Consider the following 20,856-nt stretch of genomic DNA (forward strand, 5'->3'; position numbering starts at 1 on the left):
CGCATTTCCACAACAGCTACCGAGTCCTCAGGTGTCCGATGCTTCTCACGTCCACCGTCGTTCCACCATTTAAAGACGCTAAAGAAGACTGGGAAACATACTTACATCGGCTGAAACAACATTTCACAGCTTTTCAAGTCACAAATGACTCCTTGCAGCGGTTATTGTTTTTGTCCTGGCTTCCCCAGACACATTCTTTCCTCTCCGCAAGTTAGCACTGTTGTCCGATCCTGTGGCTCTCTCTTTCCAGGAGATATGCCTTTTGCTAATAAACTATTATTCCCAAAGCTACAATGTGGTCACCTCTCGGCTGGAGTTTCACCAGTACCATAAACAGCATGGTCAATCACATCGTTCCTGGGTCACGGACTTACAGGGTCTCAGCTGTCGATGCTATTTTACGTGCACAAATCGGCAGTGTAAGGCTTCTTATGCAGACTCCCTGATCTGGGATGTCGTGGTTCAGCTGGCTCCTAATCCAGAGGTGTTGAAACTCTATAACCCCTCCTTGGAAGAGGTTCTCCGCGCTGCACACTCCTTTGAAATTGCGCAGGCAGCTAATGAGCGTCTTATGGTGTGGCTGCAAGTGGCGGCAATCGATGTGTCTCAGCAGGTTCCGCCCTCATGACATCGACGTGGCCCTGCTGATGGAGGCTAGCACCGCCGGGACTCCTCTTTGTCCTATGTCTCTATGGCACTGACGCCTCCGGTCGCCCCTCGTCGCCGATCGCGCGGTTCCCATCTCTGACTGTAACCCGTCTTTCCATCAGTCCCTATACCAGTTCCTAACTGAACAATCCATTGCCCTCACCCACCTAATCCTTCACCTACACATCAACTCAGCCAATGAACACGCCCGTCAACTCCTATCCTTAATAAAAGTCCTCAATCTTTCCTCTCCCACATCCACACTGGCTGTTCAGAGCATCCTCCTACAGGCCAACCGCAAATTAGAACAGCATGCCACCCTCCACCTCAAAAAACTATCCAATCTCCTGGTTTCCCACCTCCAGAAAGGCAACTCACTCACCCTCCACAACCTTTCCAGCAAACCTCAACCTCCTCTCATTGCACACAAACCCAGTCTCTCCCATCTACTCAACTTCCCACTTCCAGCTCCACTCCCTCCAAAACCTCAAAATTCCAATCAACACAATCTGGAACCACAACACCCTAATTCAGTAGTTAACCTTTCCTCCAAACCTCTCTCCCATTCCGAAACCTCTGTCCTATCCAAAGGCCTCACCTTCAGCCCTACTCCCAGATTCAACCAAACAGCCCTCGTCAAAGATTTAAAATATCACTTTTCCACGAAGAAAAATAGCCCTGATCCTACTCCTAACGATCCAACTCCCCAAGACACTATCCAAATTGAACCCTGCCTGGAACAGTTCCGTCCTCAGTCGCAGCGGGACCCACCCCCTCTTCCTCAAAATCACCCTCTCCAAACCTTCCAGGAATTTATCAGTTCCAGCCTTCCCTCTCAATCCTTCTTGAAACACCTTAATCCTATTCCCAACATCACCACAGCTGAAGCCCAGGCTATCATCTGTGATCTGAAGGCTGACCGATCCATCGTCATTCTTCCGGCGGACAAGGGTTCCATGACCGTGGTACTTGATCGGCGGGAGTATGTGGCTGAGGGACTGCGTCAGCTTTCAGACAACACTACATACAAAATTTGCTGAGGTAATCCCATTCCTGATGTCCAGGCGGAGCTTCAAGGAATCCTCAGAACCTTAGGCCCCCTACAAAACCTTTCACCTGACTCCATCAACCCCTGACCCCACCGACACCCCGCACCCCTACCTTCTACCTACTTCCTACAATTCACAAACCCAATCATCCCGTCCGCCCCATTGTAGCTGGTTACCAAGCCCCCATAGAACGTATCTCTGCCTATGTAGATAAACACCTTCAACCCATTACATGCAGTCTCCAATCCTTCTTCAAAGAAACCAACCACTTTCTCGAACGCCTGGAATCCTTACCCAATCTGCTACCCCCGGAAACCATCCTTGTAACCATTGATGCCCCTTCCTTATACACAAATATCCCGCACGTCCAGGGCCTCGCTGCGATGGAGCACTTCCTTTCACGCCGATCACCTGCCATCCTACCTAAAACCTCTTTCCTCATTACCTTAGCCAGCTTCATCCTAACTCACAACTTCTTCACTTTCAAAGGCCAGACATACCAACAATTAAAGGGAACAGCCATGGGTACCAGGATGGCCCCCTCGTACGCCAACCTATTTATGGGTTGCTTAGACGAACCCTTCTTGGTTACCTAGGCCTGCCAACCCAAAGTTTGGTACAGATTTATTGATGACATCTTCATGATCTGGACTCAAAGTGAAGAAGAACTCCAGAATTTCCTCTCCATCCTCAACTCCTTTGGTTCCATCAGATTCACCTGGTCCTACTCCAAATCCTATGCCACTTTCCTCGACGTTGACCTCCATCTGTCGAATGGCCAGCTTCACACATCTGCCACATCAAACCCACCAACAAGCAACAGTACCTCCATGACAGCTGCCACCCATTCTATATCAAACGGTCCCTTCCCTACAGCCTAGGTCTTCGTGGCAAACGAATCTGCTCCAGTCCTGAATCCCTGAACCATTACACCAACAACCTGAAAACAGCTTTCGCATCCCGCAACTAGCCTCCCGAATTGGTACAGAAGCAAATAACCAGAGCCACTTCCTCATCCCCCCAAACCCCTGCTCTCCAGCAGGGATACGACTTCCTCAAATCCTGCCCTGAAATGAGATCCATCCTTCACGAAATCCTCCCCACTCCACCAAGAGTGTCTTTCCGCCGTCCACCTAACCTTCGTAACCTCTTGGTTCATCCCTATGAAATCCCCAAACCCCCTTCCCTACCCTCTGGCTCCTACCCTTGTAACCGCCCCCAGTGTAAAATCTGTCCCATGCACCCTCCCACCACCACCTACTCCAGTACTGTGACCCGGAAGGTGTACATGATCAAAGGCAGAGCCATGTGTGACAGCACCCACGTGATTTACCAACTGACCTGCCTACACTGTGAAGCTTTCTATGCGGGAATGACCGGCAACAAACTGTCCATTCGCATGAACGGACACAAGCAGACAGTATTTGTTGGTAATGAGGACCACCCTATGGCTAAACATGCCTTGGTGCACGGCCAGCATATCTTGGCACAGTGTTACACTGTCGGGGTTATCTGGATTAGAGATGGGGGATCCGCTCTTGAACTAATTCATAGAGTTCAATCTTTCAAAGGAGTGAACAATCAGTGATTCAGAAAAAAAGAACGGTAGCTCCAAACGTTTCCCAGGCAGAGAGAGAGAGAGAGAGAGAGAGAGAGAGAGAGAGAGACGGAGCATATCAGCAGCGCCTCTGCTGGTCAGAGCACAGTGCACGCCACACAACACAGCCAGCGCCGGCCTCTGCCCTGCTTCTACCTTGGCTGCCTGCATTGTGCAGTGCCCCATTGGATTTTGTGTTTCACATATGCCGGGCCGTCTCTGTGCGTCGTCTGCCGTGTGCACTGTGCAGTGTCTGGCGCAGCTTAACTTCGCATCGCACTCTGTCGGCGATCGTTTCAGTCGCACGTCCTGCCCTCTGGGCAGTTGATGCCAGCAACAGGACAGAGAGCCATCTAGCGGATAACATAGGAACTACTTGCAAAAACCTGCTCGCAAGGGAGCGGACGATTTGTCTCGGAGCGGGTGAGCTCCCCCCACCCTCGGAACTCGCCCGCTCAACGCTCACCCCACCGTCTCGACTCTAGCCAGAGCGTCGAGCAAAGCGACTCTGGTGTCACTCTGGTCTCTGCGCTCTTAGCTCACGCAGTAATACAGCTCGCGGCTCGACCTGCTCGACTCAGCGCCTCTGCATCGGAGTTTGTCCCCACTGGATATTGTTCTTCGTAGTAATACCGCTATGTATATTACATTATTATGTTATGTATACATCAATTGTTTTTATTTTATTTTTATTTGTTTAAACTGATTAGATTAGGTTCCTGATGACTACTCTTACTATAGGATTTTTATTATGGACACTCGAATTTACGCTTTAATTACGAGCGAACCGATAAACGTATCGCAAAATGTGATACACCAATATTTTCCTTGTTTTATTCTGCGTAAGGCTATATGCAGCACTTTCGTTTTACAGTCAAATTTATATTTTTTTTTCTTATTCTGGTACGGATTTTGCGATTTTAGGCGTCTTCGAAAGGAAAAATATATGGCTTGCGATGTATTTGTATGAGGTTAATGAAATTTTAATACATTATAGCCAGATATATTGTTAATGTAAATCTCAAGCTACAACATTTTCCGATCACCCAAAAAACCACGCTAGTGCAAAATAAATCAATAATCAAAAACTTTGTCATATCGTGGAAATTTCAATAAACAATACAAAATTCTTACTCATTATCTATGTTACTTCAAAATAGGATCAAATAAGATCAAAATACAGGTATAGTACTGGAATAAACCAAGTTTAAAGGGCAATGTGCCTTTCATTTATTTTCTTTTGTAAATGAGTGGTGAGTCATGAAAAACAGCTAATTCATTTCAGGGAGTGAACAGTTCTGATCCAATCTCTGAAAAGAACAGTTTTGCCCATCTCTAATCTGGATACTTTCCAGTGCCACCAACCTATCAGAACCCCGGAGATGGGAACTTGCCCTTCAGTATATCCTCTCTTCCCGTTACCCACCAGGTCTCAACCTCCGCTAATTTCAAGTTGCCGCCACTCATGCCTCACCTGTCATTCAATAACATCTTCGCCTCTGTACTTCCGCCTCGACTGACATCTCTACCCAAACTCTTTGCCTTTACATATGTCTGCTTGTGTCTGCTATGTGCGGATGGATATGTATGTGTGTGCGAGTGTATACCTGTCCCTTTTCCCCCCAAGGTAAGTCTTTCCGCTCCCGGGATTGGAATGACTCCTTACCCTCTCCCTTAAAACCCACATCCTTTTGTCTTTCCCTCTCCTTCCCTCTTTCCTGATGAAGCAACCGTGGGTTGCGAAAGCTTGAAATGTGTGTGTGTGTTTTTGTTTCTATCAACGTAGCAATGCTTTCGTTTGGTAAGTTACAGAGTCTTTGTTTTTAGATATGTTTTTCCCATGTGGAATGTTTCCCTCTATTATATACAAAAAATAATGTTTATAAGGCTACATGGCCATTAACAGAATTTATTTAAAAGACTGATTTCCAATACTTAGGAAGTCCTCTACGGTATAGAAGGAGCTGTTAAGGAGAAAGCTGTTTACTTTCCATGCGAAAACATCTCCGCTATCTGTCAGACATTTTATTTCTATGAGTAGATTGCAAAAGAGTTTTACACCTGCGTATTTCACCCCTTTCTGTGCCAACGTTCGATTTGTTAAAAGGTATTACAAATTATTTTTCATTATAAAGATTGACATGCTGTCTACTAACAGCTTGAAAAAACTAAAGCTAATACTATATTACTGGACTGAGCCCCATTAAACACAACAACAGCAGTGAATTATTCATTGACTACATTATAACCAGTAAGTTTCACTACACATAAGATGCATAAGTTCTGTAGCTTGCCTTTTCTAACCACCATGCTACTTAGGTACTTATGGAAGCTGGAAAATCATATTAAGAAATGTGACAAAAGGAACCACACACAAAAACAATGCTGAAAAATCTCAACAGTAAGCCAAAAAGCTTTTTGCTAGTTATGATGACAAAAAAATACAAGTGTATACCTCAAAGTGAAAACAGCAAAAGAAAAAAAATAAGACTTTTCCAATGTGGAATGCTAAAGGTTGCAACAATGACAGAACCAACAGTAGAATTTAAGAACTATCAAGACTATTTACAAAGATCAACTACTAGCATCTAGAAGGAACTATGCAGCCACACTCTTCAGAAACTCAAATAATATTGGAATAGTTATTTGAAAAGTTATCAACAGCTTTAGGGCAAATCACCTACTGATCTTACCAACAACCACAAATGAAGTATCATCAAATTCAAACAACAGACTGCAAATCTTTTCAATGGGTACTTTCCTTCTGTTGGAAAATCTATTGATGGCCACTTCAACAATCTACAATATTGATACAAGGGCATTCCAATAACAAAAAAGGAGATATTTGGCCTCAACATTCTAAGCTGACACAATTTAATATCCGAGAAACAGAACAGCTTTATGAAAAATAAATCAGCTTTCTTAGCTGGAGCAGAGTCAATACACAACACAATAACTGCCACAGAACAAGGAGTATGTTACTAGATCTTGAAAAAGAATCTGAGTTTGTTAACAGTGCTGTACTATTTGATAGGCTAGATATCAAAGGAGCTGGCTGTTAATTGATAAAATTGTATAGCAGCAATGGGAAAAAGTTTGCATGGCTTAAAACAAACATGCAAACACAAAGCCTATGACAACCTAGTGGTATTGTGCAACAGTGTTACCAATGAAATAGTCCAGTATTTCAACGAAAGCCATCTAAATGTAAAAAATTCCATTGTAAAAATGGAAAACTGGACATAATTCTTGTGTATCACAATCAGGGACAGTCTCCAGTAGGACAAGCATTGAGATTCCTTGTATGTAAGCTATCTTAAAAACAATTTATCATGAATATGATTATCAAACATTGTAAACATATAAATGTGGTGAAAACTGCACACCACTCATCATTCTCATCCAATTTGTAGATGCAGTAGAAATATGAGGTGAAGCATCACAAACAAAACTGATAACCTATCAAAAAACCCTACTGACAGTTTTAAGAAACATCCCTGAATGATGAATCCATATGTATCACTTCGTAGGGATCATGAGGAGAAGATTAGATCACTCAGAGCTTGCACACAGGCATTTAAATGGTCATTCTTCCTGCACTTCATATGTGAGTGAAACAGGAAGAAGTCCTAATAGATGGTACAATGAGAAGTACCCTCTGCTGCGCACTTCATAGTGGTTTGCAAAGTGTGGATGTAGAAACACATCACCAATACTACAAGAAAAAGATGTCACAACTATTTGTGGTGCCAAACAAAGAACCAGGTTGTAAACGGTTTCCAAAATTAGATGTACTTACCTTTATACATGTGATTATTTTAAATGCAATATAGCTAGCTTGTGAAAACAATGAAATAAAAACAAATACCTGCACCAGCATACTACTAGACAAAAGTCAAAATACAATGTAAATAACCACAGAACAGCATTATATTCATTCATTCATCATTTATTCAGGAATGATGAAGGAATGAACATTATATTAAAATAAAGCACTTCATGCCAGGCTGAAGCAAGCCAATGCTTATTTTAAAATCCTCACTACCAAATTAAATATGTATGAGGCGTCTGTACTTTCGGACATGTCTGAAAGAAAAGACACAATTTCAATCCTGTAGCCATTATGAATCAATCAAGACACAAAGGAATTGATGACATTAGCTGGCAGTGTGTGTTGATCTAAATCAGTGGAGAAAATTGAAAATGTGTTCTCGAGTGGGATTCAAATCCGGATCACCTGCTTACCACTGCAACATGTGGAAAGCACTAGAACCAGGTTTGAATCCCAGTCTGGCACAAATTTTCAGCTTTCCCCATTGATTTAAATCAATGCTCGCTTGCAGCTAATGTCATTAGTTGCTTTCTGTCTTGATCAAATTAAATGCTCAACGAAAAATAATTTTAAAAGAACACCTCTTTTGTTCTCTAAATGAGTTCTATGTCTTCATGAAAAATAAACAAAACTGTTCTGCTTCAAAAGTATTTCAGGCTAATAGCAGTAAGTAACTTGCATGCAATCAGACGATGACAAAAAGACTGGACACGGCTCTTGTACATTGACAAACATAGAATGTAGAAAAATATTGTTAAACCCAAAACTATAGTTCATAAATTGTAAACATCAATGTTCTTACCAGATGTACAATGTCCTTATGATGTATTATTTTAGGGACTTTATTGATTATGTGATACTGAATAAATTTTATTATTATTATTATTATTATTATTATTATAGTCTATGGAAGAGAGTCAGCTTACTGGACTTTTTCTGCTTAGTACTGAAAGGGACGAGACACAAAAATTTCATTTTGATGGAGTGACTGAGCGATTTCCAGGAACAAAACCATTGGGTGTTATTTGGTAATACTTGTTAAATGTTATGTTATATTTATAATTTGTTAGTACACAACTTTTTAAAGTTTTAATAATTTTTATTTTTTTCCAACCATTCACAGTAGCAAAAGTGGAGACAGAGCTTCCTTTCGTTTTTTTTTATTTATTTTTTTTTTATTTAAATACCCCACATACACAGTGATCTGAAGAGGTTTTCAGTTACAAAAACTAAGACCAGTAAATTTTATTGATTTATTTCATAAAAACAAACCAAATTTCCTTCTGATTAAAGTTTTAAGTTTTGCTCCTGTATATACAGGGTGATTCACAAAGATATGCAAATATTTTAATATGTTATTCTGAAAGTAAAACTAAAGAAAAAAGTTCATATGAACATATGATCCGCAAATGTTTAGTTATGGAGTTACATCTAATAACAGATTTTGCCTGAAATTTTGTAACTTTGCTAATATGAAGCCATCGCAAAACTGTATGAGGTTAAAGTAAAGCGTGATTTTCATTTATTTTGTTGTTATTGGTCTGGTGAATCTAATAAAACATGTCTCAGATGTGTATCTGCAGTAGTTTTCCAGAACATCCAGAGAAGCAAAGATTATTACACAAGTAAATTTGTTTACTTTCCATTAAGAATGTAGAAATGTTTACGTCATTGCTGGTAACCGTTAGTGAGTTGTTTCAGTCCTTTCCTAACCTTGAAACGAGTAAGTTTTCTGTATTGTACAGTGTATTTCAATAAAACCACATACCAACTGTTGTAGTTTGTAATTATTTATGAAAAGGGATGCCTTTCAAATTTACGACAGAGGAATACATCGACATGGTGTTTGTTTACGGCAAATGTGATGGTAATGATACGGCTGCAGTTAATGGATATCGTGTACATTATCCCACTCGGAGGATTTCGAATACATGAATCATTAGCAGAGTTATGTTATGGGAGACAGGTTCTCTACCTAGCATTCAGAATCAGTATGAGTGCTCGATATGTGAAGGCGATGATGAGGATATTATGGCTGTGTTCCATATAGCCCGCATACCAATACACAATGTAGCTCTCAACCATTAGGCATTTCACAATCTAAGGTATGGTGTGCAATGAAGTACAATAATCTGTATCCTTACCATAAACAAAAAGTATATCATTTACATCCGGGAGATCTTGTCCTTCACTTAGAGTTGTGCAACTGGTTAAATAATAATTGGCAGTTACACAAATACATTTTATTTACTGATGAGGCATAGTTTACTCGAGATGGTATAAGAAGGTTCTGCTAGGTTCGCAGGAGAGCTGATGTAAAGTTTGGAAGGTAGGAGACGAGATACTGGCAGAAGTAAAGCTGTGAGGACGGGGCGAGAGTCGTGCTTGGGTAGCTCAGTTGGTAGAACACTTGCCCGCGAAAGGCAAAGGTCCCGAGTTCGAGTCTCGGTCCGGCACACAGTTTTAATCTGCCAGGAAGTTTCTGATCATTTGTTGTCTGTAGCATTTAGTATTCACAGTTTCACCGGGTTTTAGAAGCTCATGATACACCACACCTTTCTGATCCCACCAAACACATTGTCTTCTTGTCACATCATCTTTGTTTTATATATATATATATATATATAACAGAGGGAAACATTCCACGTGGAAAAAATATATCTAAAAAGAAAGATGATGAGACTTACCAAACAAAAGCACTGGCAGGTCGATAGACACACAAACAAACACAAATATACACACAAAATTCAAGCTTTCGCAACAAACTGTTGCCTCATCAGGAAAGAGGGAAGGAGAGGGAAAGACGAAAGGATGTGGGTTTTAAGGGAGAGGGTAAGGAGTCATTCCAATCCCAGGAGCGGTAAGTCTTTCCGCTCCTGGGATTGGAATGACTCCTTACCCTCTCCCTTAAAACCCACATCCTTTCGTCTTTCCCTCTCCTTCCCTCTTTCCTGATGAGGCAACAGTTTGTTGCGAAAGCTTGAATTTTGTGTGTATATTTGTGTTTGTTTGTGTGTCTATCGACCTGCCAGTGCTTTTGTTTGGTAAGTCTCATCATCTTTCTTTTTATATATATATATATACAAAGATGATGTGACTTACCAAATGAAAGTGCTGGCAGTTCGACAGACACACAAACGAACACAAACATACACACAAAATTCAAGCTTTCGCAACAAACTGTTGCCTCATCAGGAAAGAGGGAAAGACGAAAGGATGTGGGTTTTAAGGGAGAGGGTAAGGAGTCATTCCAATCCCGGGAGCGGAAAGACTTACCTTGGGCGAAAAAAGGACAGGTATACACTCGCGCGCACACACACACACATATCCATCCACACATATACAGACGCAAGCAGACATATATATATATATATATATATATATATATATATATATATATATATATGGTTATAATAGAGGGAAACATTCCACGTAGGAAAAATATATCTAAAAACAAAGATGATGTGACTTACCAAATGTCGGCCCCCTCGTACGCCAACCTATTCATGGGTCGCTTAGAGGAAGCCTTCTTGGTTACCCAGGTCTGCCAACCCAAAGTTTGGTACAGATTTATTGATGACATCTTCATGATCTGGACTCACAGTGGAGAAGAACTCCAGAATTTCCTCTCCAACCTCAACTCCTTTGGTTCCGTCAGATTCACCTGGTCCTACTCCAAATCCCATGCCACTTTCCTTGACGTTGACCTCCACCTGTCCAATGGCCAACTTCACACGTCCGTCCACATCAAACCCACCAACAAGCAACAGTACCTCCATTATGACAGCTGCCACCCATTCCACATCAAACGGTCCCTTCCCTACAGCCTAGGTCTTCGTGGCAAACGAATCTACTCCAGTCCGGAATCCCTGAACCATTACACCAACAACCTGACAACAGCTTTCGCATCCCGCAACTACCCTCCCGGCCTGGTACAGAAGCAAATAACCAGAGCCACTTCCTCATCCCCTCAAACCCAGAATCCCCCACAGAAGAACCACAAAAGTGCCCCACTTGTGACAGGATACTTTCCGGGACTGGACCAGACTCTGAATGTGGCTCTCCAGCAGGGATACGACTTCCTCAAATCCTGCCCTGAAATGAGATCCATCCTTCATGAAATCCTCCCCACTCTGCCAAGAGTGTCTTTCCGCCGTCCACCTAACCTTCGTAACCTGTTAGTTCATCCCTATGAAATCCCCAAACCACCTTCCCTACCCTCTGGCTATCCTTGTAACCGCCCCCGGTGCAAAACCTGTCCCATGCACCCTCCCACCACCACCTACTCCAGTTCTGTAACCCGGAAGGTGTACACGATCAAAGGCAGAGCCACGTGTGAAAGCACCCACGTGATTTACCAACTGACCTGCCTACACTGTGAAGCTTTCTATGTGGGAATGACCAGCAATAAACTGTCCATTCGCATGAATGGACACAGGCAGACAGTGTTTGTTGGTAATGAGGATCACCCTGTGGCTAAACATGCCTTGGTGCACGGCCAGCACATCTTTGGCACAGTGTTACACCGTCCAGGTTATCTGGATACTTCCCACTAACACCAACCTGTCAGAACTCCGGAGATGGGAACTTGCCCTTCAGTATATCCTCTCTTCTCGTTATCCGCCAGGCCTCAATCTCCGCTAATTTCAAGTTGCCGCCACTCATACCTCACCTGTCTCTCAACATCATCTTTGCCTCTACTCTTCCACCTCGACTGACATCTCTGCCCAAACTCTTTGTCTTTAAATATGTCTGCTTGTGTCTGTATGTGTGGATGGATATGTGTGTGTGTGCGAGTGTATACCTGTCCTTTTTTCCCCCTAAGGTAAGTCTTTCCGCTCCCGGGATTGGAATGACTCCTTACCCTCTCCCTTAAAACCCACATCCTTTCGTCTTTCCCTCTCCTTCCCTCTTTCCTGATGAGGCAACAGTTTGTTGCGAAAGCTTGAATTTTGTGTGTATATTTGTGTTTGTTTGTGTGTCTATCGACCTGCCAGCGCTTTTGTTTGGTAAGTCTCATCATCTTTCTTTTTAGATATATTTTTCCACGTGGAATGTTTCCCTCTGTTAGATTTATATATATCTGGCAGGTCTTTAAATATGTCTGCTTGTGAGATGTCTGCTTGTGTCTGTATATATGTGGATGGATATGTGTGTGTGTGCGCGAGTGTATACCCGTCCTTTTTTCCCCCCTAAGGTAAGTCTTTCCGCTCCCGGGATTGGAATGACTCCTTACCTTCTCCCTTAAAACCCACATCCTTTCGTCTTTCCCTCTCCTTCCCTCTTTCCTGATGAGGCAACAGTTTGTTGAGAAAGCTTGAATTTTGTGTGTATGTTTGTGTTCGTTTGTGTGTCTGTCGACCTGCCAGCACTTTCATTTGGTAAGTCACATCATCTTTGTTTTTAGATATATTTTTCCTACGTGGAATGTTTCCCCTCTATTATAAGCATATATATATATATATATATATATATATATATATATATATATATATATATATATATATATATATAAAACAAAGATGATGTGACTTACCAAATGAAAGTGCTGGCAGGTCGACAGACACACAAACAAACACAAACATACACACAGAATTCAAGCTTTCGCAACAAACTGTTGCCTCATCAGGAAAGAGGGAAGGAGAGGGAAAGACGAAAGGATGTGGGTTTTAAGGGAGTGGGTAAGGAGTCATTCCAATCCCGGGAGCGGAAAGACTTACCTTAGGGGGAAAAAAGGACAGGTATACACTCGCGCACACACACACACACACACACACACACACACACACACACACATATATATATATATATATATATATATATATATATATATATATAAAAAGAAAGATGATGAGACTTACCAAACAAAAGCGCTGGCAGGTCGATAGACACACAAACAAACACAAATATACACACAAAATTCAAGCTTTCGCAACAAACTGTTGCCTCATCAGGAAAGAGGGAAGGAGAGGGAAAGACGAAAGGATGTGGGTTTTAAGGGAGAGGGTAAGGAGTCATTCCAATCCCAGGAGCGGTAAGTCTTTCCGCTCCTGGGATTGGAATGACTCCTTACCCTCTCCCTTAAAACCCACATCCTTTCGTCTTTCCCTCTCCTTCCCTCTTTCCTGATGAGGCAACAGTTTGTTGCGAAAGCTTGAATTTTGTGTGTATATTTGTGTTTGTTTGTGTGTCTATCGACCTGCCAGTGCTTTTGTTTGGTAAGTCTCATCATCTTTCTTTTTATATATATATATATATACAAAGATGATGTGACTTACCAAATGAAAGTGCTGGCAGTTCGACAGACACACAAACGAACACAAACATACACACAAAATTCAAGCTTTCGCAACAAACTGTTGCCTCATCAGGAAAGAGGGAAAGACGAAAGGATGTGGGTTTTAAGGGAGAGGGTAAGGAGTCATTCCAATCCCGGGAGCGGAAAGACTTACCTTCGGGGGAAAAAAGGACAGGTATACACTCGCGCACACACACACATCATGTGTGTGTGTGTGTGTGCGAGTGTATACCTGTCCTTTTTTCCCCCGAAGGTAAGTCTTTCCGCTCCCGGGATTGGAATGACTCCTTACCCTCTCCCTTAAAACCCACATCCTTTCGTCTTTCCCTCTCCTTCCCTCTTTCCTGATGAGGCAACAGTTTGTTGCGAAAGCTTGAATTTTGTGTGTATATTTGTGTTTGTTTGTGTGTCTATCGACCTGCCAGCGCTTTTGTTTGGTAAGTCTCATCATCTTTCTTTTTAGATATATTTTTTCCACGTGGAATGTTTCCCTCTGTTATATATATATATATATATATATATATATATATATATATATATATATATATATATATATATGGGGGGGAGGAGGGGGGGGACATGTGTGCTCATTAACAAGCTAGGTATCAGTGCTGCCTCAGGATGGCGGCAAATTCAAAACTTTTCCCTCTATATAAGAGTTCGTTCTGTGAAATCATTTTCCAAATTCTGACAAAACATCTTTGAAGATATTTCTTAATACATTTTACAAGTTGTCATCTCACAACAGTCAAATAATAAAAAATTTCATAATAAGCAGTATTAGAAATCTTCTAGCCCTATTCTTATACCTTCACAAATCTAGAATTATTTTGATACTTACTCAATGAAGAACATTCAACTGTTGAAGAACATATATCACACTTTATCACAAATTTTTCAGTGCATCGCCAGCCATATTTCGAGAACCACAGAACAGCATTTGGATCAGCTCCCCAATGTTGTGGTCTATAAGTGAGCACTCTTTCCTGAAAGCCACGAAAGCTTATATTGCACCAGCTAGGGGGATCAGGAATAAATGATACCTCACTGTTTTCTTCGATATATCTGAAACAGCAGAAGTTTATTAAACAACTTCGATACCATAAAAATGAATGGAAACTGGCTTTACACTATAATGATAAGTTTGATATGGACGATTTAGTTCTATATTTTTATCTGCAGTTTATCAAATAAACATGGGATGACCACTGGAAACAGAAAGCATGTTTTTTGTAAACCATCTGAAGAAATAAGAGGACTTTATCTTAAGTGTATGTATCTAAAAGTCATGCACAGTACTTCGAATATATATCTCTTGTTTTTCATGCCATTTACTTCTTTCCTTCCATCCAGCTCCAGTACCTCTGAACAACACAAGTGGGACTTGGCCCTACAATAAATTCTCTGTTCACACTATCTACCTAACCTACATCTCCAGCTGTTCTTCGCAAACCACTGTGAAGTACCAGTTACAAGAGCTTCTTCCAAATCTATTCACATGTGGAGCATTTGGAGAATGACTGTTTAAATAATTCTGTGCTTGGTGTAATTAATCTGATTTCATCCATACAATCCCAACTGCAGGATATGTAGGTGTTGTGTTATATTCCTAGATTCATTATTTTAAGCTGATTCTTGAAAATTTGAGAGTATGCATCCTCAGGATAGTTTTTATCCGCCTTCAAGTGACTGCCATTTCAATTTATTCAGCATATCTGTGATACTATCCTATAGGTCAAACATACCTGCGACCTGTTCTGTGTGTATATTCAATAACCCCCATCAGTCCTATCTGATAGATACCTCAGGTACTTGAGAAATATTCTAGGATAGGTCGCACAAGTACTTTGTTACCAATCTCATCTGTAGACTGAGTGCATTTCCCTAGTACGCTACCAATAAACTGAAGTCTGCCACCTGCTTTACCTAAGCGAAGTGTATGTGATCATTCCCGTTCATAACCCTACGAAGTGTTACAGCCATGTATTTGTATGAGCTGATTAATCCACTGACTTACTAATATTTTTCGCAAAAGTCAACCCTATATTCACCATTTAAATTTACAAAAATCAGTGTTTTTCCATACACTTTTCTTTTGTGACAGGAACTCTTTATCAATCTTAACTATTTATTGCAGTGATGAGGAGTGAAGATAATAGTGTTTTTTAGAAGGTTTTTATTGTGTAGTACACCTAAAAACATTCAGGCATGTGCAAAACTACTAGACATTTCTCACACTAATACTGTGTACCACTTTAATTCTTCCTTGCCCTTGCACACTGCGCAATTTCTGGACAGTGTTTTCTTGGTGGTATTGGGCAGATGAAACTAGCAAAATGTGTCCAATTTCCTGCTTACAGTTGAATAGGGAAAATTTCATGTTGGGACAGTCCAAGGGCACTGCAGTCTGGTAGAGTGGCCTGCCCTATTATGTCCTCTGCCAGCTGAATTCTAAACTGATTGAAACAAGATATATATATATATATATATATATATATATATATATATATATATATATATATATATATATATATATATATTATGGCATATCTTCTCATGAGAGGGAAAGGTAACACCTGCTGGCCCTGTCTGTCAACTGCATTTACTGCTGTGTCATTTAACGGCATGGAGCTTCAGGGCTGGGGTTTTAGTTTTTGTACCACTTTCTCCTGTTGCTGTCACCCTGACATCTGTATGGTACTGGGAAGAATATTTACTTCTTTTTCATCCATCCACTTCAGAGCCATGAGCTTGCATGAAAGTAACTCAAAAGTCTCTCCTTGTACATCTAACTTTTCCTCCGGCATATGTGCCCCTTACGGCGAGCCTTACAGACAAGTAAGTGTATCAGTTGTCAACATATACGGTATGGCCATTGCCCAAATACAGTTGCATCATGTCCATAACAACAGCTTTAAAAATTGGGATTTCTTTATTGCTTGGCGCAGGTTTTTTTCTTGTAAATATTAAATGCTGAACAGTAGCCTCTATTTGACTCACAAATTTTGAAGAACTTTATTACAAAATATGCCTTTTTTTTTTCTTTTTTTTTTTTTGTTGGATGTAGGAGAGTGTATCTCTGAATTTCATGAGGCTTTCGTCAATTGCAATATCTTCTTCAGGATAGTAAACACTTTAGACATTTTGTTTGAGATGGTCAATAACAGGTTGCACCTTGTTCAGGCAGTTTTCAGGGTCAGTATTTTCATTATGTATAAAATAAAGGAACCTAGGACCAGTCTGACTGAACTGTTGGCTTCTTCACCTGTACCATAAGAATACATAAAGCAAAATTTGCTTCAATGTCATTGGTTATAGTAGGAAACCAAGCACTGTTTGGTTTTGAAGTAAGAGATTTTTTTTATAACAATCTGTTGCACATCTGTTTATTTCTACTGCTACATCCTCCCACAAAGACACGTGAATCATTTTTCTGTACACATCTAAGGGTGTTAGTTGTTGGGGGGTTGTCTTTAAACCCTAGGATTGATGCCACTAGAACCAGAAAATGAAATTTTGGGAGGCCTTTTCTAATTTATTCTCCATTTCCATTCTTTTATCTTCTGTTTTTTTTTTTTTTAGCAACATTCACAACTGTTGCTGCAATGTCACTTTCACCACCTGTTCCATCCGCCTCACTGTCATCTGTAGTATCATTTATCTCGCTATCTTCATTATAAGAACTATCAGACATACCAATTTCAAAAAAATCACTGTTACTTTTATTCAACAGACTTGATTTCATCATTTGAGAGAAACTTTTTATGATATGGCACTGCTTGGTATACAGTTGGTGAAAAACCATGAAAAATATTGCTTTTAACACACAAAACATCAAAAGAAATGGGGTGTGTTATACACCACTAAATAGTTCAATTTCTCAGCTTTCCAATGTTATATAACATGTCATTCCATCTATTGACAGAATAGAAGAAACACTAAGAAGAAGCAACAGCTGCTCGGCCCGTCTCATAGCCAGCAATGTAATAATGAACTTTAAACCTGAGGCTGGTTGTATAAGCCAGTGGGTTATTTTCAAATATGACTCGTTGATACTGTATAGGTAGTATGGGTTTTCATTTTGTGAAGTGCACAATTTTACACTTTTGAACATTTAAAGCAAGATGTCAGTTGTAGCATCACTTTGAAACCTTATCCAAGGTCTGACTGAAGATTTGTGCAGTTTTTTTCAGACTGTACTTCATGGTCTATAACTGCACCATCTGCAAAAAAACAGAGGCCGATATTAATACTGTCTGAAAGGTAATTAACCTACAGCGTGGACAGCAATGGTCCCAAGTTGGGCACCCCAAAGTTACTTCATATGTCAATGACTTCCCATCCACAACAACAAGCTCTGTCCTCTCCGCCAAAATATTCTCAAGCCATTTATAAATTTCACTTGATACATTGTAAGTTTGGACTTTAAATAATATACGTAGCTGAAAATGAGAAATATTGCATCTACCAGACTGCCTTGATCCATGGGTGTCACGTGAGAAAAATTCGAGTTGGTTTTCACATGACTGACATTTTCAGAAGCCATGCTGGTTGGCACAGGGATGGTTATTTTGTTCGAGATACCTCATTACGTTTGAGCTCAGAATATATTTAAGACTCTCCAACAAATAGACGTTAAGGATACTGGACAGTTTTTTGGATTAGTTCTGTTCCCTTTCTTGTAGAGACAGGTGTGACCTGTTCTTTTCCAACCAGTGGGCACTTTTTTTTTTAATTCAAGGGCTCTAAAGTAAATTAGAGTTAACAGAGAGGTTAACTCAACCATAAATTCAGTATAGAATCTCACACGGATTAAATGAGGCTCTTGAGCAATGCTCAAGTTCAACAATTTCAGCTGTTTCTCAACACCACTGACACTAATATCTGTATCACTCATCTTTTTAGTGGTGCAAGAATAAAACTGGGACAATACCCCTGCATTTTCATTTGTAAAGGAACATTTGAAAACTTGAGTTCAATGTTTCTGCTTTTGCTTTGCAACCCTCAATTTCATTTTGTCTTGTACACACACCTCAAAAAAAGTTTTCCATCACCCCGGTTCCCAGAATTCCTGAAGAGAGATGTGGATATTGTATCAAATACACAGTCCTTTTGACTGTTCCGAGATGTCACTAAACCCGCCCAAAGATGTAAACAACCATACATAAGCAGCACCTATCAGCCGTTCAGTTCCAGTCATTCCACCAGGAAGGAGGTACACGGCTCATGTTGTCTGTAGTTCAACCATGCCTGGATGGTCAATATCGTGGTTCGATAGCGTCCACATTGTTACTTTGTACCAGGAAAGGCTCTTCAACAAGGAAAGTGTCCTGGCGTCTCAGAGTGAACCAAAGCAATGTTGTTTGGACATGGGGGAGATATAGAGAGACAGGAACTGTCAATGAAATGCCTCGCTCAGGCCGCCCAAGGGCTACCACTGCAGTGGATGACCACTACCTATGGATTATGGCTCAGAGGAACCCTGATAGCAATGCCACCATGTTGAATAATGCTTTTTGTGCAGCCACAGGACGTCGTGTTATGACTCAAACTGTGCACAATAGGGTGCATGATGGTAACTTCACTCCCGAAGTCCATGGCGAGGTCCATCTTCGCAACCACGACACCATGCAGCATGGTACAGATGGGCCCAACATCATGCCGAATGGACCGCTCAGGATTGACAACACGTTCTCTTCACTGATGAGTGTTGCATATGCCTCCAACTAGACAACTGTCGGAGACGTGTTTGGAGGCAACCTAGTCAGATTGAATGCCTCAAGACACACTGTCCAGTGAGTGTAGCAAGGTGGAGTTTTGTTGGTTGGCTTTGGGGTTTGAAGGGGGCTAAACATTGAGGTCATCACTCCCCTGTTCCAAACAGACATACTTGTAAAAGGCCTATACAGTAAAAGCGTAACCTCTGCATCCAGAGGGAGGGATCACTAAGGGGTACAGAGCTAAAAATGAACACCGCAGTAACATAAAATAGAGGACACTTAAAAGGAGCAGAGCAAATAGTTGACTAGAGTAACACAGACTACAGTGGTTGATGGATCAGGTAAAAGGTCAACCACTCAATGACAAACGAAGAACCTCCAGCTGGAAAGCGTTGATAGAGGTACCAACACAACTTGTTACCATAAAAGACACTATTTTGGTATCCACGTCACAATTAAGTCGCTGGAATGGGTGTAGCCTGAGAAATCATGCAAGAGCGCCCACACTAGAGCGAGTGATAAAACCCAGCTGTACGGATAAAACGTAACACTGAGTCAGCTATAGAGGCATCGTCACCTAGAATTAAAGGAAGCACAGCTGGTAAATGAAAGGACTGCCGCAAGGGGGCTAAAAGGGGGCAGTCCACCAGAAAGGTGGAGTTTAACTGTTGTTTCGGGGTGGCGTTATGTGGGGACGACGTATGCTGCTGGTGGTCATGGAAGGCGCTGTAACGGCTGTACGATACATGAATGGCACTCTTCGACTGATAGTGCAACCATACTGGCAGCATATTGGCTATGCATTCATCTTCATGGACGACAATTCCATTGAGAAGTGGGACAATCTAGACCAACAGTGCTTTCATAAACTTTTGGATAGTATGCCACGATGGATACAGGCATGCATCAATTCAAGAGGACATGCTACTGGGTATCACAGGTACTTGTGTGCAGCAATGTGGACCACCACCTCTGAAGGTCTCTCTGTATGGTGGTCCAATGTGCAATGTGTGGTTTTCATGAGAAATAAAAAGGGCGGAAATGATGTTTATGTTGATCTCTATTCCAATTTTCTGTTCAGGTTCCGGAACTATCGGAACCGACGTGATGCAAAACTTTTTTTGATGTTTGTTTGATTCTATGGACACTGACTTTGGTGCACTAACAGCATTATGACCAGAATTTCTTCCAGTTTTGTGAGATTATTCAATAATATTCTGTTATGGTAGTCGTTGAAGGGTTGACGCATTAGTCTCTTGATAACCAAATGCATTTCAATCAGCATGTCTATATTTGTAGCCCTACGCTTTGTTTTACGTATATCACATCATAATCTGTTTCATTACAGTGACTGTATACCACTGAGGGTCTCCTATCATCATGAACTGTTCTACTAGGTACATATACATACATAAACATGAGCCATACAGTTCTTCTATACATTCCTCTAAAGTTCCTTACTGGGATACGATACTACTGTCCCTTAGTCTAGTTTGCTGAGGATATAAATCCTTCTACTTGTTTAGCCGTTTACTTTGGTAAACATTGTTGCTACAAATGCCTCATGGTCACTGATACCAGTTTCAACGTGGACACTTTAAAAGAGAGCAGTTCTATTTGTTGCTACTACATCCAATATGTTTGTATCATGCTTGAGCTCCCAAGCAATTTTTCAAGGTGGTTTTCAGATAGAGCACTGAGTAATGTTTCAT

The 20,856-nt window shown here is 41.1% G+C and overlaps 1 protein-coding gene across 4 annotated transcripts in view; it reads right to left on the bottom strand.

The window, feature by feature from the left end:
- LOC126193477 (uncharacterized) overlaps positions 1–20,856 on the bottom strand; it is a 50,571-nt gene that overhangs the window by 13,793 nt on the left and 15,922 nt on the right. For all 4 annotated transcript variants that reach the window (XM_049932689.1, XM_049932692.1, XM_049932690.1 and 1 more), the window contains exon 3: positions 14,266–14,489. In XM_049932689.1, the coding sequence (XP_049788646.1) occupies positions 14,266–14,489 (224 nt within the window). The remainder of the gene's footprint in view (positions 1–14,265; positions 14,490–20,856) is intronic.

The sequence above is a fragment of the Schistocerca nitens genome, chromosome 1 (assembly GCF_023898315.1).
Source record: "Schistocerca nitens isolate TAMUIC-IGC-003100 chromosome 1, iqSchNite1.1, whole genome shotgun sequence".
Lineage (NCBI taxonomy): Eukaryota > Metazoa > Arthropoda > Insecta > Orthoptera > Acrididae > Schistocerca > Schistocerca nitens.